General features: G+C 35.8%; 1 protein-coding gene across 2 annotated transcripts in view; it reads right to left on the reverse strand.

Annotated features, from left to right (window-relative positions):
• Nucleotides 1-4,294: 4,294 nt before the first annotated feature.
• Nucleotides 4,295-14,435, reverse strand: part of LOC149779697 (clathrin heavy chain 1) — a 79,718-nt gene continuing 69,577 nt past the window's right edge. For both annotated transcript variants that reach the window (XM_089940549.1, XM_089940548.1), the window contains 4 exons: nucleotides 13,518-14,081; nucleotides 12,859-13,080; nucleotides 12,027-12,102; nucleotides 4,295-8,264 (listed from right to left, as the gene is read on the reverse strand). In XM_089940549.1, the coding sequence (XP_089796675.1) occupies nucleotides 8,146-8,264; nucleotides 12,027-12,102; nucleotides 12,859-13,080; nucleotides 13,518-14,081 (981 nt within the window). In that variant the 3' untranslated portion in view covers nucleotides 4,295-8,145. The remainder of the gene's footprint in view (nucleotides 8,265-12,026; nucleotides 12,103-12,858; nucleotides 13,081-13,517; nucleotides 14,082-14,435) is intronic.

Genomic DNA, 14,435 nt, shown 5'->3' on the forward strand with positions numbered 1-14,435 from the left:
TGGTACTGAACTATGCTTGACAAATTGTAACGAAGATTTTAACTGCTGAACACTCAAAATGGATTTTAACTTTGTTGAAAAAAGAGACACTTTAAGGGTATGTCTAGACCTATGAACGTGTCAACAATAATATGATATTATTATTTTAATGCCTGCCAAGGGGTGTTAATTACCAAATGTTTCCCACAACATTGTGTGAAGACACAATACATTTGGATTGCAGTGCTTACTGTTGTCGATTTTTCCAGAAGTTGGGATAAAGTCAACTACCTTTTCAAGCTTCTTGTTTCTTACAAGTCATTCTACTTTTAGGAAACAATCATAATCTGCATGTTGAGCCAAGAATCAGACAACTGCAGGTGTCTGTGTTATTGACTTAGAGGTTAAAGGGTTTGTTGAGTGTGTCAGGGATTTATTTTTCGTTAAATTATGAGATATAAAATTGTGAATAGATTTCATGAAATAAATAATCAAATATATTAGCTGAAAAACTTCAAGCAAGACATAAAACAAGTACTGCATTATACATCCATGCTGTGACATTTCCCATACCAACATTTGATCTTAATTATGTTACTTCCGCTGTATGTCTTCTTGTGATGAATCTCCTGCAATTCATTATAACACAGTCTAGTTGTGACAAAATCCCTGCATCAGAATTTCAAGATGGCTGCCAGTTTGGCAATAATGACTGTCAGATCAGTGCCATTTTCATTCACTATAGACTGTATGTCATTAAAAAGAAAAGGCATCCTTGGTGAAAACCAAATGTTCCATTTAGAAGGAGTAGTGATAACAAGATTTCAAGGCAACTGCTGTGGTGGCCATATTAGATTGGCACATTTTCATTTAGGATCAACAAGACACTAAATAAGTCATTTAGTGAAAACCCCTGGCTGATGTGACATCCTTTAATTGCTCAGCGTTTAAACTGTTTGATATTCTTTAGCGATTAATATTTTCATAAATTAAACAGAAGCAGACATACTGGATGTAAGAAAAGCACCAATGTCATTTAGGAAAAACTAAGCATTGATTTTTTGTGAAAACTAAGTGTGAAAACGACCATCCATGTAGAAAATTTGTGACAAGATTTTCAATATGTTCATTGCTGCAGCCATAATGGATGTCAGCAAGGCACCATTTATATTTAGGATCAACTAGATTGCATAAAAAGCGTGTTGATGCAATTCTAGAGAAGTAGCAATAAGAATTTTCAAGATGGTCACGATGGGGATCATTTTGGATGTCCAGGTGACACAATTTTTCATTCATAACATTATAAGAAGTCTTGTGGTGAAAACTCCAAGAGTTTCAAGATTACTTCCATGGCAGCCATATTGGACATCAGATTGGTAATATTTTCATTTAGGTCCAACAGTACGTCATAAGAATTTTATTAGTGAAACTAACGAGTTGATATGGCCATCCAATCAGGAGTCAGTGTATTAACAACATTTTCAAGACAGACGCTGGTGGCTAAATGGGTTGACCATTTTCACTTAGGACCAAGTAGACATCTTAAGAAGTCTTCTGTTGAAAGCCCCATGTCAATGACTTTCCATTCATTAGTAGAGATAAAAGATTTTTAAAACTGCTGCTGGATTGGACATCTAAACGGAAACAATTTTAAGATCAACCTGACATCTCAAGTCTTCCTGTGAAACCCCCATGTTAATATGATCCTCCATTCAGAAGGGGTAGTGATAACAAGATTTTAAAAATGGCTGCTGTGGCCACCATAATGGATGTCTGAACAGACCCATAATCATTTAGGACCAACTAGACCCTTGGGATGAATGTATGTGTGTCAAGTTTCATGGCTATCCCCCAAGTAGTTTAGGAGAAATAGTGATAACAAACTTGAGTTAATGAACCGACAGATGATGGACAACAGGCCATCCTATAAACTCTGGTGGTCTATGGGAAGTATGGATAAAAATGCTCAAATTACATTAAGCACATACACATTTGCATTTGTGAAAGATGAAAAGGGACATTTTGCAACCAAACAAAATGGGTAAGTAGTTTGATAAAAAGCATGGCATGATTTTTTGTTGTTGTTGTTGGGTTTAACGCCATTTTTCAGCACACGATAGGCATGCATGGCGGCCAGTATTAATGGTGGAGGAAGAACCCGGGAAAACGCCCGAGAAGAACCACCGACCCACGAGTAGCTAATGGCAAGCTTTCTCACATACCCACATTGGCTGAATCCTAGACTCAAACCCATGCAGACAGAGGTAAGATGGCAGTGATCCGTAACGGAGAGCGCTTTAGACCACTCGGTGCCCCAGCATGGCATGATGTAAACCAAAGTACGTCAAAGAGACTGATGCTCTACTGGTTTAAAAGAATTTCCAGGAATTCTCAAGAAGACCATTCTTCCTTTTAACTGCCGAGTATTGAAACCAACTCTGACATGCTTCAACAATAATAAAATTTTCATATTAGCAGCTGTGGCAGACAAACGAGAAACAATAATGGCTTATATAATGGTTGCTGTGGTGACCATACTGAATGTCAGAGCAGTACCATTTTTACTTATGAGCTAGAGCAAGCGACAAATCTGTATGTATTGTTTCATAGCATTGCTCCTTGTAGTTTAAGGAGATGGGTAACGGACAAAGGACTGAAGACCATGTCAAGGTCTTCTGGCCTATCACTAATAGAGCTAAAAGACAGCCCAGAAGTGGGTAAAATGAAATGGCAGGTTGCCATTATAGCCTGACCTGAAGGGAAAAATATTTTCTCATGTGATCTTGACTGATGAAAAGGGGATAATTACCGAGTTATGCATCACATTGTGTAGTTTGTGATGTATATGCAGACCAAGAAAGCATCTCAAGTTGTTCAAAAGTTCCAGCCTGGATATGGAATTAGATTAATTTTCTCTTGCCACAATCATGATCTTATAGGTGTGTGCAACTGTTGTACGTGTTCCATCTAGTTGATGTATACAGAAAGAAGATCACAAGTTACAGACTGACAACACAAGACAAATGGGTACCAAGTTACATTTTCCAACCTGAATGGGTGAAGAAGAATTATGCAGTATGCCAGGTCTCTCCTGCTCCAGTTACCAAATTCTTAAACACAAGTCTCTAAGCAACTGATGCTCTACTAGCTGTAACAAATTTCCATGAATCCAAGATAAGACCGTTTCTTCTTTTTAACAGATGAAACTACTAGCATCTCCAATATTCTTGAACAGTAAAAAGATTTACAGGGTGGTGATACTGGAATTCAGATAAGCGCCATTTTCACAGGCAGTCTTGTGGTGAAAATCTCAAAAAGGCCATCAATTCAGGAGGAATAGCACTAAACGGAATTTTTTAAGATGACTGCCATAGCAACTATACTGGAGGCCAGACTGTTCACTAGGAGTAGAAATGAGATTTATAAGATGGCTGCCATGGTGGCAAAATTTGTTGCCAGATCAGCAACATTTATATTTAGGGAATACTAGACATAATGTACTTTTTTCTTGTGAAAACACCATCTCTATATGACTCTTTTTAGTAAGAGTAGCTATAACAAGATCTTCAACTGGCTGCCAAGGCAGATATGCTAATCTGAGATTGGCACAATTTTCAATTTTTACCATGAAGACAACATCAGAAGTTTTTTGATGAAACTCTTGTGTTGATATGACTGTCCATCCTGAGTAGCAATAACAAGATTTTGAATATGCCTGACACAGCAACAACACCAGATGACAGATTGTCACCATTTTCATTAAGATCCAAGGGCCTGAGATGGCTGACACAGCAACAACGCTAGATGACAGATTGGCACCATTTTCATTAAGATCCAGGGGCCTGAGATGGCTGAGTGGTATAAGGTGCTTGCCTTTATGAATCGCTTTCACATCTCACCACGGTCCACACAAGTTCAAATTTTGGCTCAACCAACATGGGTCATGTGCGAAAGTTTGCCAATAGCTTCCTGTGGGTTAGTGGTTCTTCCCCAGATTCTAATCCACAACTTTTTCTGGTCTATTACCAGCAGAGCTAAAAACCTAGCAAAGCAACGATAAAAAGTAGGTCACTATGACCTACTTTTGCTTGTACCGAGCAGTACCCCTAAAAAAAAAGACCAATGAATTTTCACAATCATACATTGATGCATATGTTACTGTTTCTGTCATCATCAACTATGACAACAGCGATGATAAAGTGCCACATGTCTCTGCCTTTACAGATGAGACTGAAACTGTTCACACTGGAGGTGAAGAAATGACTGCTTTTTGTCACCATTCCACTAACATCAACTAGACAAAAATGCAAACAAATGGGACTTAACTGTATTTATTGTTTGAATCAAATGAAATAAATACATCACTAAACCCATATAATAGAATATCACCAACAGCTAATGAGTGCTATCATCCAATCAACAACTCTGCTACACTGCACCTCAATGAATAATTCATAGTAAAGCTTTTTTAAGTACTTTTGATTGGCTAAATAATTTGGGCATGCATTATGTTCTGCCCCCTAAATTAACAGTTACCTATAAATAAGTATTGGGTAAGTAGCTAGATATGCTATAGTAAAAGTAATGACCAAACAAACAAAAAGAACTTTAAGGTCTTGAACTAATAAATCTGAATTTTTTTCAACACATTCAATATAATACTTGACAATGCCAATAACTACTTAATGCTTTCATTTGTTCACATAGTACCCATCGAAAGAATAATGAAATCAAAGAAACCTTGAGTATTTCTATCATTATTTAAGTAACTAATGTTTTTAATTTAATTTCAGATAAACTGATGAAATCTATCCTAAATATTTTTTTCCTATTGTTCTCCATAGTTTAAATATACCAACCTCATTCCAGCATGTTTACATTTTAATAGCAAAACAGGTCAACATGGGCTTTTGAAAGCCAAAACATGTAAAAACAAGACGAAAAAAAACACAAAAATAAAATACATAGCTGTATTTAAATTCCTGGCATGGCATATATACACCTTATGTTTCTAGGGGGAAAACTTTAACAAACCACAGTAAAATAGGGATCAATTACCATTATGAAAACAGGTTTCTTGGAAACAAGATGAGTTGTCATGACCTAGAATTCTTGTTAGCTCAGGAGAATGCAGTGATTAAAAATTTTAATTTATGACAGGATAAGAACATCCTCTAACTTTTCTGCAGGTATGACAAACTTACAAGACAACTGAAAACAAAATATAAGGAAATCAATTTCACAATAAAAGTATCTTGTATACTCTCAAAGAAGGAATAATGAAGATTTGACTTTTCTGTCAAGTTAAAAAAAATACTATTATAGCAAACTGTAAATAATAATCTTTAAAAAAATATTTTAAGACAAAGAACAAAGAAAATATGCCCAAAGACAATGTTTCTTAACTATACAAAAGGAACAAAAATATCCATGAAATGACAGTTACACGTATCATAAAAGGTAAATACAGCTAACTATAGAAAGTGTTTATTTTTAGAACAGAAACTGCATTTCATTTAAGAAGAGTTGACAGCATGAATTTCGGAGGAATGGAAATTCCATCCAAGCCAAAAATAAATTCAGATGTTAAAAGGCCAATAGAGCTAAATATAGAAAAGTGTCTATTATTAGAAGCACAGGCTATTTATAGTAAAAGAAGAGCTAACAGCATGCCATGGACTTAAAATTCCTCCAAGCAAAAGATTTATTCCATTAATACACAATTAAACAAACAGGATATTATTTTAATCAAATTTCATGTAATACACACCTAGTTCTATTTTGACCTAGACATGTTAAATATATAAAAGTTGATCTCAATACTTTTTACTTCCTTGACTTCCTAAGTTAAACAGTGCTTTTGGTGATAAATTAAATGCTCATATACAAGGAAAAGACTACCGTACAAACTAACAACTAAATTCATCCAATATCGAATGTCACAGCTAGTCAAGATACATGTGTGTTTTAAAATGCATGTAGCCAATAAAGATGACAATTCTTAATATATACACTTATTGATAAATAAGGATGTGATAAATAAATTCAGAACACATGAATGATGTCACCTACTGACATCCAATAAGCTGCGACATCAACACACGACTTCTGTATCTGTTCACAAGAGTGTGTTGTAATTGATAACTATCTTCTGTCTCTAGGAAGTGTATACATACAATTATTAAACTACATGCTTTTATATACATGCATTTATAACATGGAAAGGAAATAAAAATATTTACCTCTTACTAGGATATTATATATGATTTAATGCATATTCTTTTGACAGCCAGAGTCTTTGAAATTGAAAGCATCTAAAACAATTTTCCAAAAATCTATTGTTGCTTTAATTTTAATAATTTGATCATCAGCTTCTACATCACCGTGCTGTGCTTTCACACCATTCTCCCTACATCCTTATGTTACAATACAATGCATTAGGCTAATTAATAAAAGTACAATGTTGACTTGTGCCACTTGTCTTTTTAAAAAGATTTCAAACTCTGTAGTCAATTCTGGTTCTAATTAGATAATTGTTAAGTACATAGCTATCTATGGAAGTAAAGCCGAAAACTCACACATGACCAGTGAGAAAAAAAAGTGACAAATTAAACATCTACAACCCAATCAGGACCAAATTATGATTTGGTGGCCTTTTCCAGGTCCTTTAGAAATAAAAGCTTTATTTTTATCTTTTTGTTTCCTCCGATAAATGTTAAGATAACAGCTGCTGACTTTCAACTTTAAATTATTTTGAGGCTACTGTAATTATGCCATACAACTGTGGTGATGTAGAACTAAGTCAAGTTATAATAGTTTTAATATTAGTTCATCATTTGTTTTAATGATGTGACAAAATATGCAAAAATGGATGTCGACTCTTTTGAATATAATAAATGCTGAAATCCTTTCTTCCTTCTGTTGCCAACCGAGTCCTATTCAGGATGGAGAGAAGTAATTTCGCCATAATATTAGTCCACAAACTGGATCCTGTCCAAGAATTGGTGGAGCCTCAAAAATTCAAATTACATAAAAAGTTAACCGTTGGCCTACCACAGACTATCAGCAAATGCATGACAACTTGGATAATTGCTAGATGATACAGGTGACTATAACAACAACAACAACAACAACAACACATGTCCAATTATATAATATATGGTATAGCTTATGAAAAAGCTGTTATGAGGTTTATGGAAATAATGGCATTGAAATTGCACAGAGCACTGCAAGAGTAAAATCCAATCAATAATAAGTAGAGTTTCAACACTGCTTACAAGCAAATATCTAAAATACTGCTTTTTCAAACAAGTAAAACTATAAAATTGAGTGAACAAAAGCCAGAACAATAAGTGTCCAAAAAACTAAATCTGGTTCCAATCAAATGAAATCAGAATTTGATATATTTTATTGTTTCATTTATTCATGATAATGCAACAAAATGGTGTGATTTTGATCATTTTTCTCATGGGTTTTATTGAAATTCAAAATATATTGATGAAATAAGAAATTATACTGTTGGCAAGGCAATCTGATAAGCCATTATTACTAATTATTACATTATACTAAATTCATTCTTAGTAAAATCATTAACATTTATATAGGAACAAATTCAGCACTTCTTTTGCTGTTTTTCTTTTTACATTTTAACAAAGAGAAAATAAACTGAAATGTTCCATTTGTTCTCATATACACACATAAGTGACCATTTAGATTTCCTCTAATTAAACAACATACAACTCTCTATACATACTTAGTGAAAATGATACAAATACTTTAGGTCCCATCGTGTCTTCATTTATCTTTAATTTCCAAGTCTTCTTCCACAATCATTTCCAATTTTCCATTGTACACAATACCTTGATTCATATCAACAAAAGTGACAATCCACCATAAACTAGATATGGAAAACTGAATGCATGTACAGTAGTCCATCACTAAAAGCGTGATTACGGGTTATTGTCCACAAATTGCTTGTTACAAAATGGCATTCTAATCTTCTACTCATTAGATAATCCATTCCTACACCCAATGTAACTGCCTCTCTGGAATCCCATGTGGATATTCAGAACCAGATAAAAAGAATGATCCGTTTTAGCAAAGGACCACTGAACTGTAGTCCATACCAAGCTGTAATTAATGGGAAGAAGGCGGAGTCCTGATATTTCACATGCTGTAGCCATATGGTGGCATACCGCCATATCCTGCCCCATATCCAGGCTGTGGTGATACGGATGGGGGTGGCATCAACCCAGGACCTGCCGTTATCATTAGCTGTGGTTCTCCTGAAACAGATACATATCACCAAAATGTCAAGCCTATATTTCACCTCTCATTCAAAGCTGAGACAATAAAATAAACTATCAAATTATAAGGAATGTTTGGTTTGGTTTTGTGTTTTTATCCACATCAACACAAATAGGTTATTTATTGCTGAGGAAATTGCAGTGCCTTGCCGAAGGACACACCATGGTAGCAGGGATTATGCTGGGCTTCGCCAATATAGCAAATAATTTTTTCTTTTCTTTATCGCCAGCAAATTATACCATCTGGCGATATTTTTGGCAACAAAACTGCTTCATCAAGGAGAAAGACAGGGGCTCAAACTTAAATGAATCAAGTCATGTCAAAACCCAGAAGAGATTCCATTTTCATAACAAGGTGATGAGGTATGACCAGGATGTTGAAATCAGAAACACCTCAAACGGGTCCTTTCTATGGCCAATATTGTCTCTTCCAAGATGGTTTGGTTTGATGTTTTATGGCAAAGCACAACAAGCAGGTTGTTTCGTGCCAGGGCAATTGAAGAAAAGTGCCTCACCCAAGGCAACATCATGGTTGCTGACCCTGGATGAGCCAATGGTAGGAACTGAACTCGCACCCTTTGTGTCATCAATTAGGCACACTATGAGCAGAGATGTCAAAATTTTGGGAAATTTCTACAGAGTACCAAACAATCCTAACTATCAGTTACCCAGGTACCTGATCAAAGGAAAATTGTATTAAATGTGAACCTGAACTGCTCTGTTGTAGGTTCACACATGCCAACCGCCAAGAGAGGTATAAACGTAATTTATTACTAATATAAGGCAAAAAGTGTAATCTGAGCATAAAAATAGTAATCTATATATGACATACCATAATTACAGAAAACTGTAGAAACAATGTACATATTTATTTTATTTAACATTTATTTTTGCAACTTACCAGGATCTGCAGTTATAATTTTTGTCACAAATTGGCTCAATCCATGTGGATTAGTAGTTAATACAAGAGTAGAGACACAAAAGAAATTGATAAATTATTTATGCATAACACTCACTTCGACTAGTTTACATGTCTACAGTAACTTTCACAAATAGTCATGAAGTCCACAAATGATGACTTGTATCCTTGACCTGCCATGATTCACCCATTAACGACAGTCCGATGCAACATGTTTTTAAGTTTAACAAAATCTCTCTCCTAACATTTTTCAGTCATATAACATCCAAGAGTCACATCAATACAGCCCATTCTTTTATGATGTCTGGCGCTATTTATTTTTTATGTAGACTGGTCCACTACATATGTAGTATCAAAATATAGCTAAGACAAGTGGTTTCAATTCAAGAATCCCATCTGTTTTGTTGGAACTGTTTCAAGTAAAATTAACGCAAAAATTACACACGTGGTCAATTTTTATTAGATTTTTTTCAGTGTTATTAAATAACAAAGATTTCCCTTATATTTAAACATTTCAGTGAAAAATTTCATTCTGTATAGTTGTTGATTTTGTTCATTTTTTCCTAACATGGTATAAGTGCATGCTACGGTAACCAAGTTTTTGTGTTGCCTTTACAGTGACAAAAATATGTCAGGTTTCCTGCTAATAAAAAAATTAAAAAAAGAGTCCAGTAAACAAACATGTGAACAATGGCCCTGACTTAAACAGCAAATACTCGTTCCAGGGCCAAAATGGCATTTGTTAAATCGGACATTGTATTGTGCTTTCTTTTATTTAATTGTATTACGATTTAAATTTTATTTTGTCAAATAACTTACTGTCACTGTCAATGAACCTAGTTAATAAATTCATCAGGATCTCAAAACAATCGTGTTTAAGTTGCGTGAAAAATGGCGCACAAAGAATGGACAGGCACAAAATTAGGACAGTGTAGGTTTAAATATCAGCACTGACTCTTAAAAAGGTCTTGCGAGAAAGGAGGGAAGTGTCCTCCCTTGTATTATATAATACATATATGACAAGCATATGACACCGGTGGCCTAGTGGTTAGAGCGTCCATCTCGGATGCAGGAGGTTGTGGGTTCAATCCCCAACCGAGTCAAACCAAAGACTTACAAAAATGGTACTAACAGCTGCCTCGCTTGGCGCTCAGCATTAAGAGGTTAGTGTTAGGACTGGTTGGCCTGGTATCAGAATAATGTGACTGGGTGGGACATCATGCTACATGTCTGCGGGATGATGCCCCAGTGCTAAATATCACTATAAACTGCCACACTGCAGACATCGTAGCGATATGACTGAAAAATTGTTGAAGCTACATTAAAAATCCAAATCACATCACACACAAGTAAATTGTAAGCAGCCATATGAGCCCCTGTGATTATGAATAAATGTGCACATGATACGAGCCTCAAACTGTAATTGTTATGCTGTCTCGATCTAAACTTGGAATACATTTTTTTTAACGGGTACCCAGTTCTTCATTTTATTACCTGGGTTATTATTAACAAGCGGGTACCCAAGTAACCGGGCACCCGTCTGCATCTTTAACTATGAGCCGCCATTGCTCTTCTCTTCAAAGATTTCTAAATGTTTCTGTGATCATAGAAATGTATACCTTGATTCTGATGGGCTGTGATCATAGAAATGTATCTCTTGATTCTGATGGGCTAACTTCCTGAAAGAAAGAAGTTAGCCAGTTGGGAAATGCAAGCTGAGAGTGGTGCGACTCCCTTTTTGTGCAAGGTATCCATGACAAGAGCCAGGCATGAAGGATGAGTTTATACTGACACAGATTGAATAATGGCGACTTGGCTGCTTAAGCTGTGCAGGGTTGATATGATTTCCTTAGATATGTCCATTACCAAACTGAGCAATTGTTGATCCATGATCTGTTCCACACAAGGGGCAATCAGGACTATATTTTGCAAGCACCGACACTTTTCATGCCAGCTGCTTGAAAGAACATCAATGGCCCAGGCCTCTGGGTCTCAGCTGAGACTAGTTCTAGCACTGGTTGGCCCCACAGGATGCAGACTCGATGAGGATGGATGGATCGAGACAACCTTGTATGAAGCAACTGGCCTCTCCTTCATAATAAGCCACCTAGGACATTGGGGATGCGTTGCACTTGCATGTTTATATGATAATGGGATGATCAACGAAGGTACTTTCTTACTTCTATACCAATGGAACTAATATCAATGGTCAAAATTAAATATAAACTTTACAGACTGTTCACAGTTGCAAGTGCGAGTTTATACTTGATACATCCATGATACAGGTGGCTATCATGAGGGAAAAGGGGGAGCTAATCTGTAAAAGTTACTTCCCTCGGTATGACATGTGAACAGAAGGATTTTTTGTCTTTCAGATTGGGTTGAATTTTGAGGTAGCAGTTAGTCTTTGAGAAGGGTAAGGTGCTTAGACTATGAAAGAGAAATCCAAAGTCTGAACAAAATCAATCATGGTGACATGTATGCAAAAATGCAATACATACAAGTCCCCTCATGCAATACAAGAAGGGAATTTGCCAATTTTAACTAGAGTGATTTAGTACTTTAATTTGTGCCATACCCATGTAAACCATGCATATCCTGCATTACCACACCCTAGGAACATCAATGCATACATGAAAGGAAAGTAAAAAAAAAAACAATCTTTAACACTAAATATAATCTAATGTTGACAGACATATGGATACACCCATCAATGCCAAAATTTCTATGTAGCGATTCTGCCATGACAATTCAACAGATCAAAATGAAAAGAGCACATACTACAACTGGATATTTGTGTGTTATACACAAAAAATACTCACCAAAAACAATGGGTCTTTCTTCTGCCTTCTGTTCTTCTTCACTCCTCACAGCTTCTGACTCTTCAAGCTTGTCAACCTACAAGGCAATGATAGTGTTTAATCATGGCAGGGAAAACGTGAAAATCAGATTGTCTGTGTTAACAGTTATTTTTTAAAACGTAATAAAAGCTTATCACAAATTGACGGCTCCAGTAAGCAAGTTGACACAGTTATCAAAACTCGCATTATATTGATATACTGATTGGATATTGTAACATGAATGTTTATAAAAGAATTTACAAAACAACTAATTTTATCACATTGAAACGTATAGTAACTTCCATAGTGGTGAGCAATCTGCTCATGTAAATAGAGCAAAAAAGAAGGCATAACTTGTGAAAATAAGGAGTATGTACAATGGTTGGTTATCTTCTGGTGATAACAAGTTTCACAGCAATCCAATAGAGGCTGCAGAATACTATTCCAGTAGAATTAATCAAAATGTTATTTTGCGAAAACCATTTTTCTTCTTCATTCACCATGATCTTGGTCTATAATTTTCTGAACCTAAAACTGATAGACTTCTTCCAAACTCTGTCTTCTAGCATTCTAGAAAGCTTGGTTCAGGTCTGTGATGTAGAACTAATTTTATTTTGTGCAGAAACCAATTTTTATTTTGCTTTCATTAAACCAGACCTTTGACCTCCTGACCCTGAAACCAATAGGTCATCCACAAAGTCTGGCAATAGTAGATGGTGGAGAACTCGATTTATTCTATGAAAAAGAAATAGGGAAGAAAAGGGCAGACATTATAAAACAATATGATCAGCTTGTAAAAAATGTGCCCACTAACCTTGGATATGTACTCTCGCGTGACTTGGATCATGTATGGCATGGCAAAGTCCATAATATTGTGTCTCCAAGCCAGCTCTAGAATCACATCAGGTCGCAGAAGGTCGTAACACTGAAACAAACATGCTGCAAAACATTCATGGTAGTCACTCTCAAGGAACCAGGCTATCAGGTCTTCAGCAATATCAATATTTCTGGACTCCCCAGCATACAGCATGGCATCCTGTAATGACAAGAAAACACCATTATGATATTATTTAACACAAGTATCCAACAACAATAGATTTCTCATGATATGATCTTCCATTTTTAAATCATTACATTATTGAATCAAGAAGATTCTGCATATACCTTAAAATGTACAAGAGAAATAGAAACTTCACCATGATTACATTATTTAAAAGTCTATTAGCGCAAAAAAGGCATGTGGAGAAAAACTGGATAAATCAGCTCATTCATTTGACTTTTGTTTATCATGAACCAAATACAAGTAGGTCTTGCCTTAAAAAATTGATCTTTCTTGCATAGATTGTCCAAATACAAGTAGTTTTCACCTTAAAAATCTGATCCTTCTTGCATAGATTGACCAACATAAGTAGTTCTCACCTTAAAACAATTTATCATTACTGCACAGATCAACCAAATATAAGTAGTTCTCACCTTAAACAATTTATCCTTCTTGCATAGATCAACTGACTGCTTCCAACGATTGTTTCCTTTGTACAAATAGGCTGCTATCCGTCGGAATTCAATAAGTTCATGTTTCTCTAATCTCTGGGCAAGGGTAATATTATCAAAATTATCGTATGCATCAATAGATGCTCTCAATCCTTGGTAATCTTCCTCTTCTATAAATAGATTGTTTAGTGCTTCGTTAATGGCCTTGTTGTTGTTCTTCTGAACGGCCCGCAGATACGGCTTGACAAGAGGGATCTGCCTGACTTTGATGAAGTAGTTTACAGCTCTCGTGTGGTCCAACCTTGGTGTGAGGACCATTAGCAAATCATTGATTAGTAATGGCTTGTAGTCTAGGTAGAACTGGATAGCCTTGTAATAAAGCTCTATATTGGCTACTTTTGTGATGATATCTTTAAATTGGGCCTCACGCCATGCTTCACTTGGATGGTTCATCATGGTGATAATTGCGTTATCATACTCCTCATATTTGTCGTAGAGGAACACAAGTTCAGGCCACAGGTGGGCTTGTTCAGCAGCTCTCAAAACCTAAAGCAAAATAGGAAAGCCCACATTTGATGATAGTTTAATATGTTCCAGATTCCTAGTCAGTACTTATCATTCACACAAATTACATCCACCACAAGTGTAAGATCTGTAAGAATGTTATGAAAATAGCCTTCTATACAGATGGCACTCGTTTCCACACAAATGGGACTCATTTCCATGCAAATAGCACTCAATTCCATACAGATGGCACTCGTTTCCACACAAATGGGACTCATTTCCATGCAAATATCACTCAATTCCATACAGATGGCACTCGTTTCCACACAAATGGGACTCATTTAATCATTTTCAAACAGACAGCACTTGTTTCCATACCAATTTTGCACATTTTCA

The sequence above is a fragment of the Sinohyriopsis cumingii genome, chromosome 17, assembly GCF_028554795.1.
Source record: "Sinohyriopsis cumingii isolate HCF-2022 chromosome 17, ASM2855479v2, whole genome shotgun sequence".
Lineage (NCBI taxonomy): Eukaryota > Metazoa > Mollusca > Bivalvia > Unionida > Unionidae > Sinohyriopsis > Sinohyriopsis cumingii.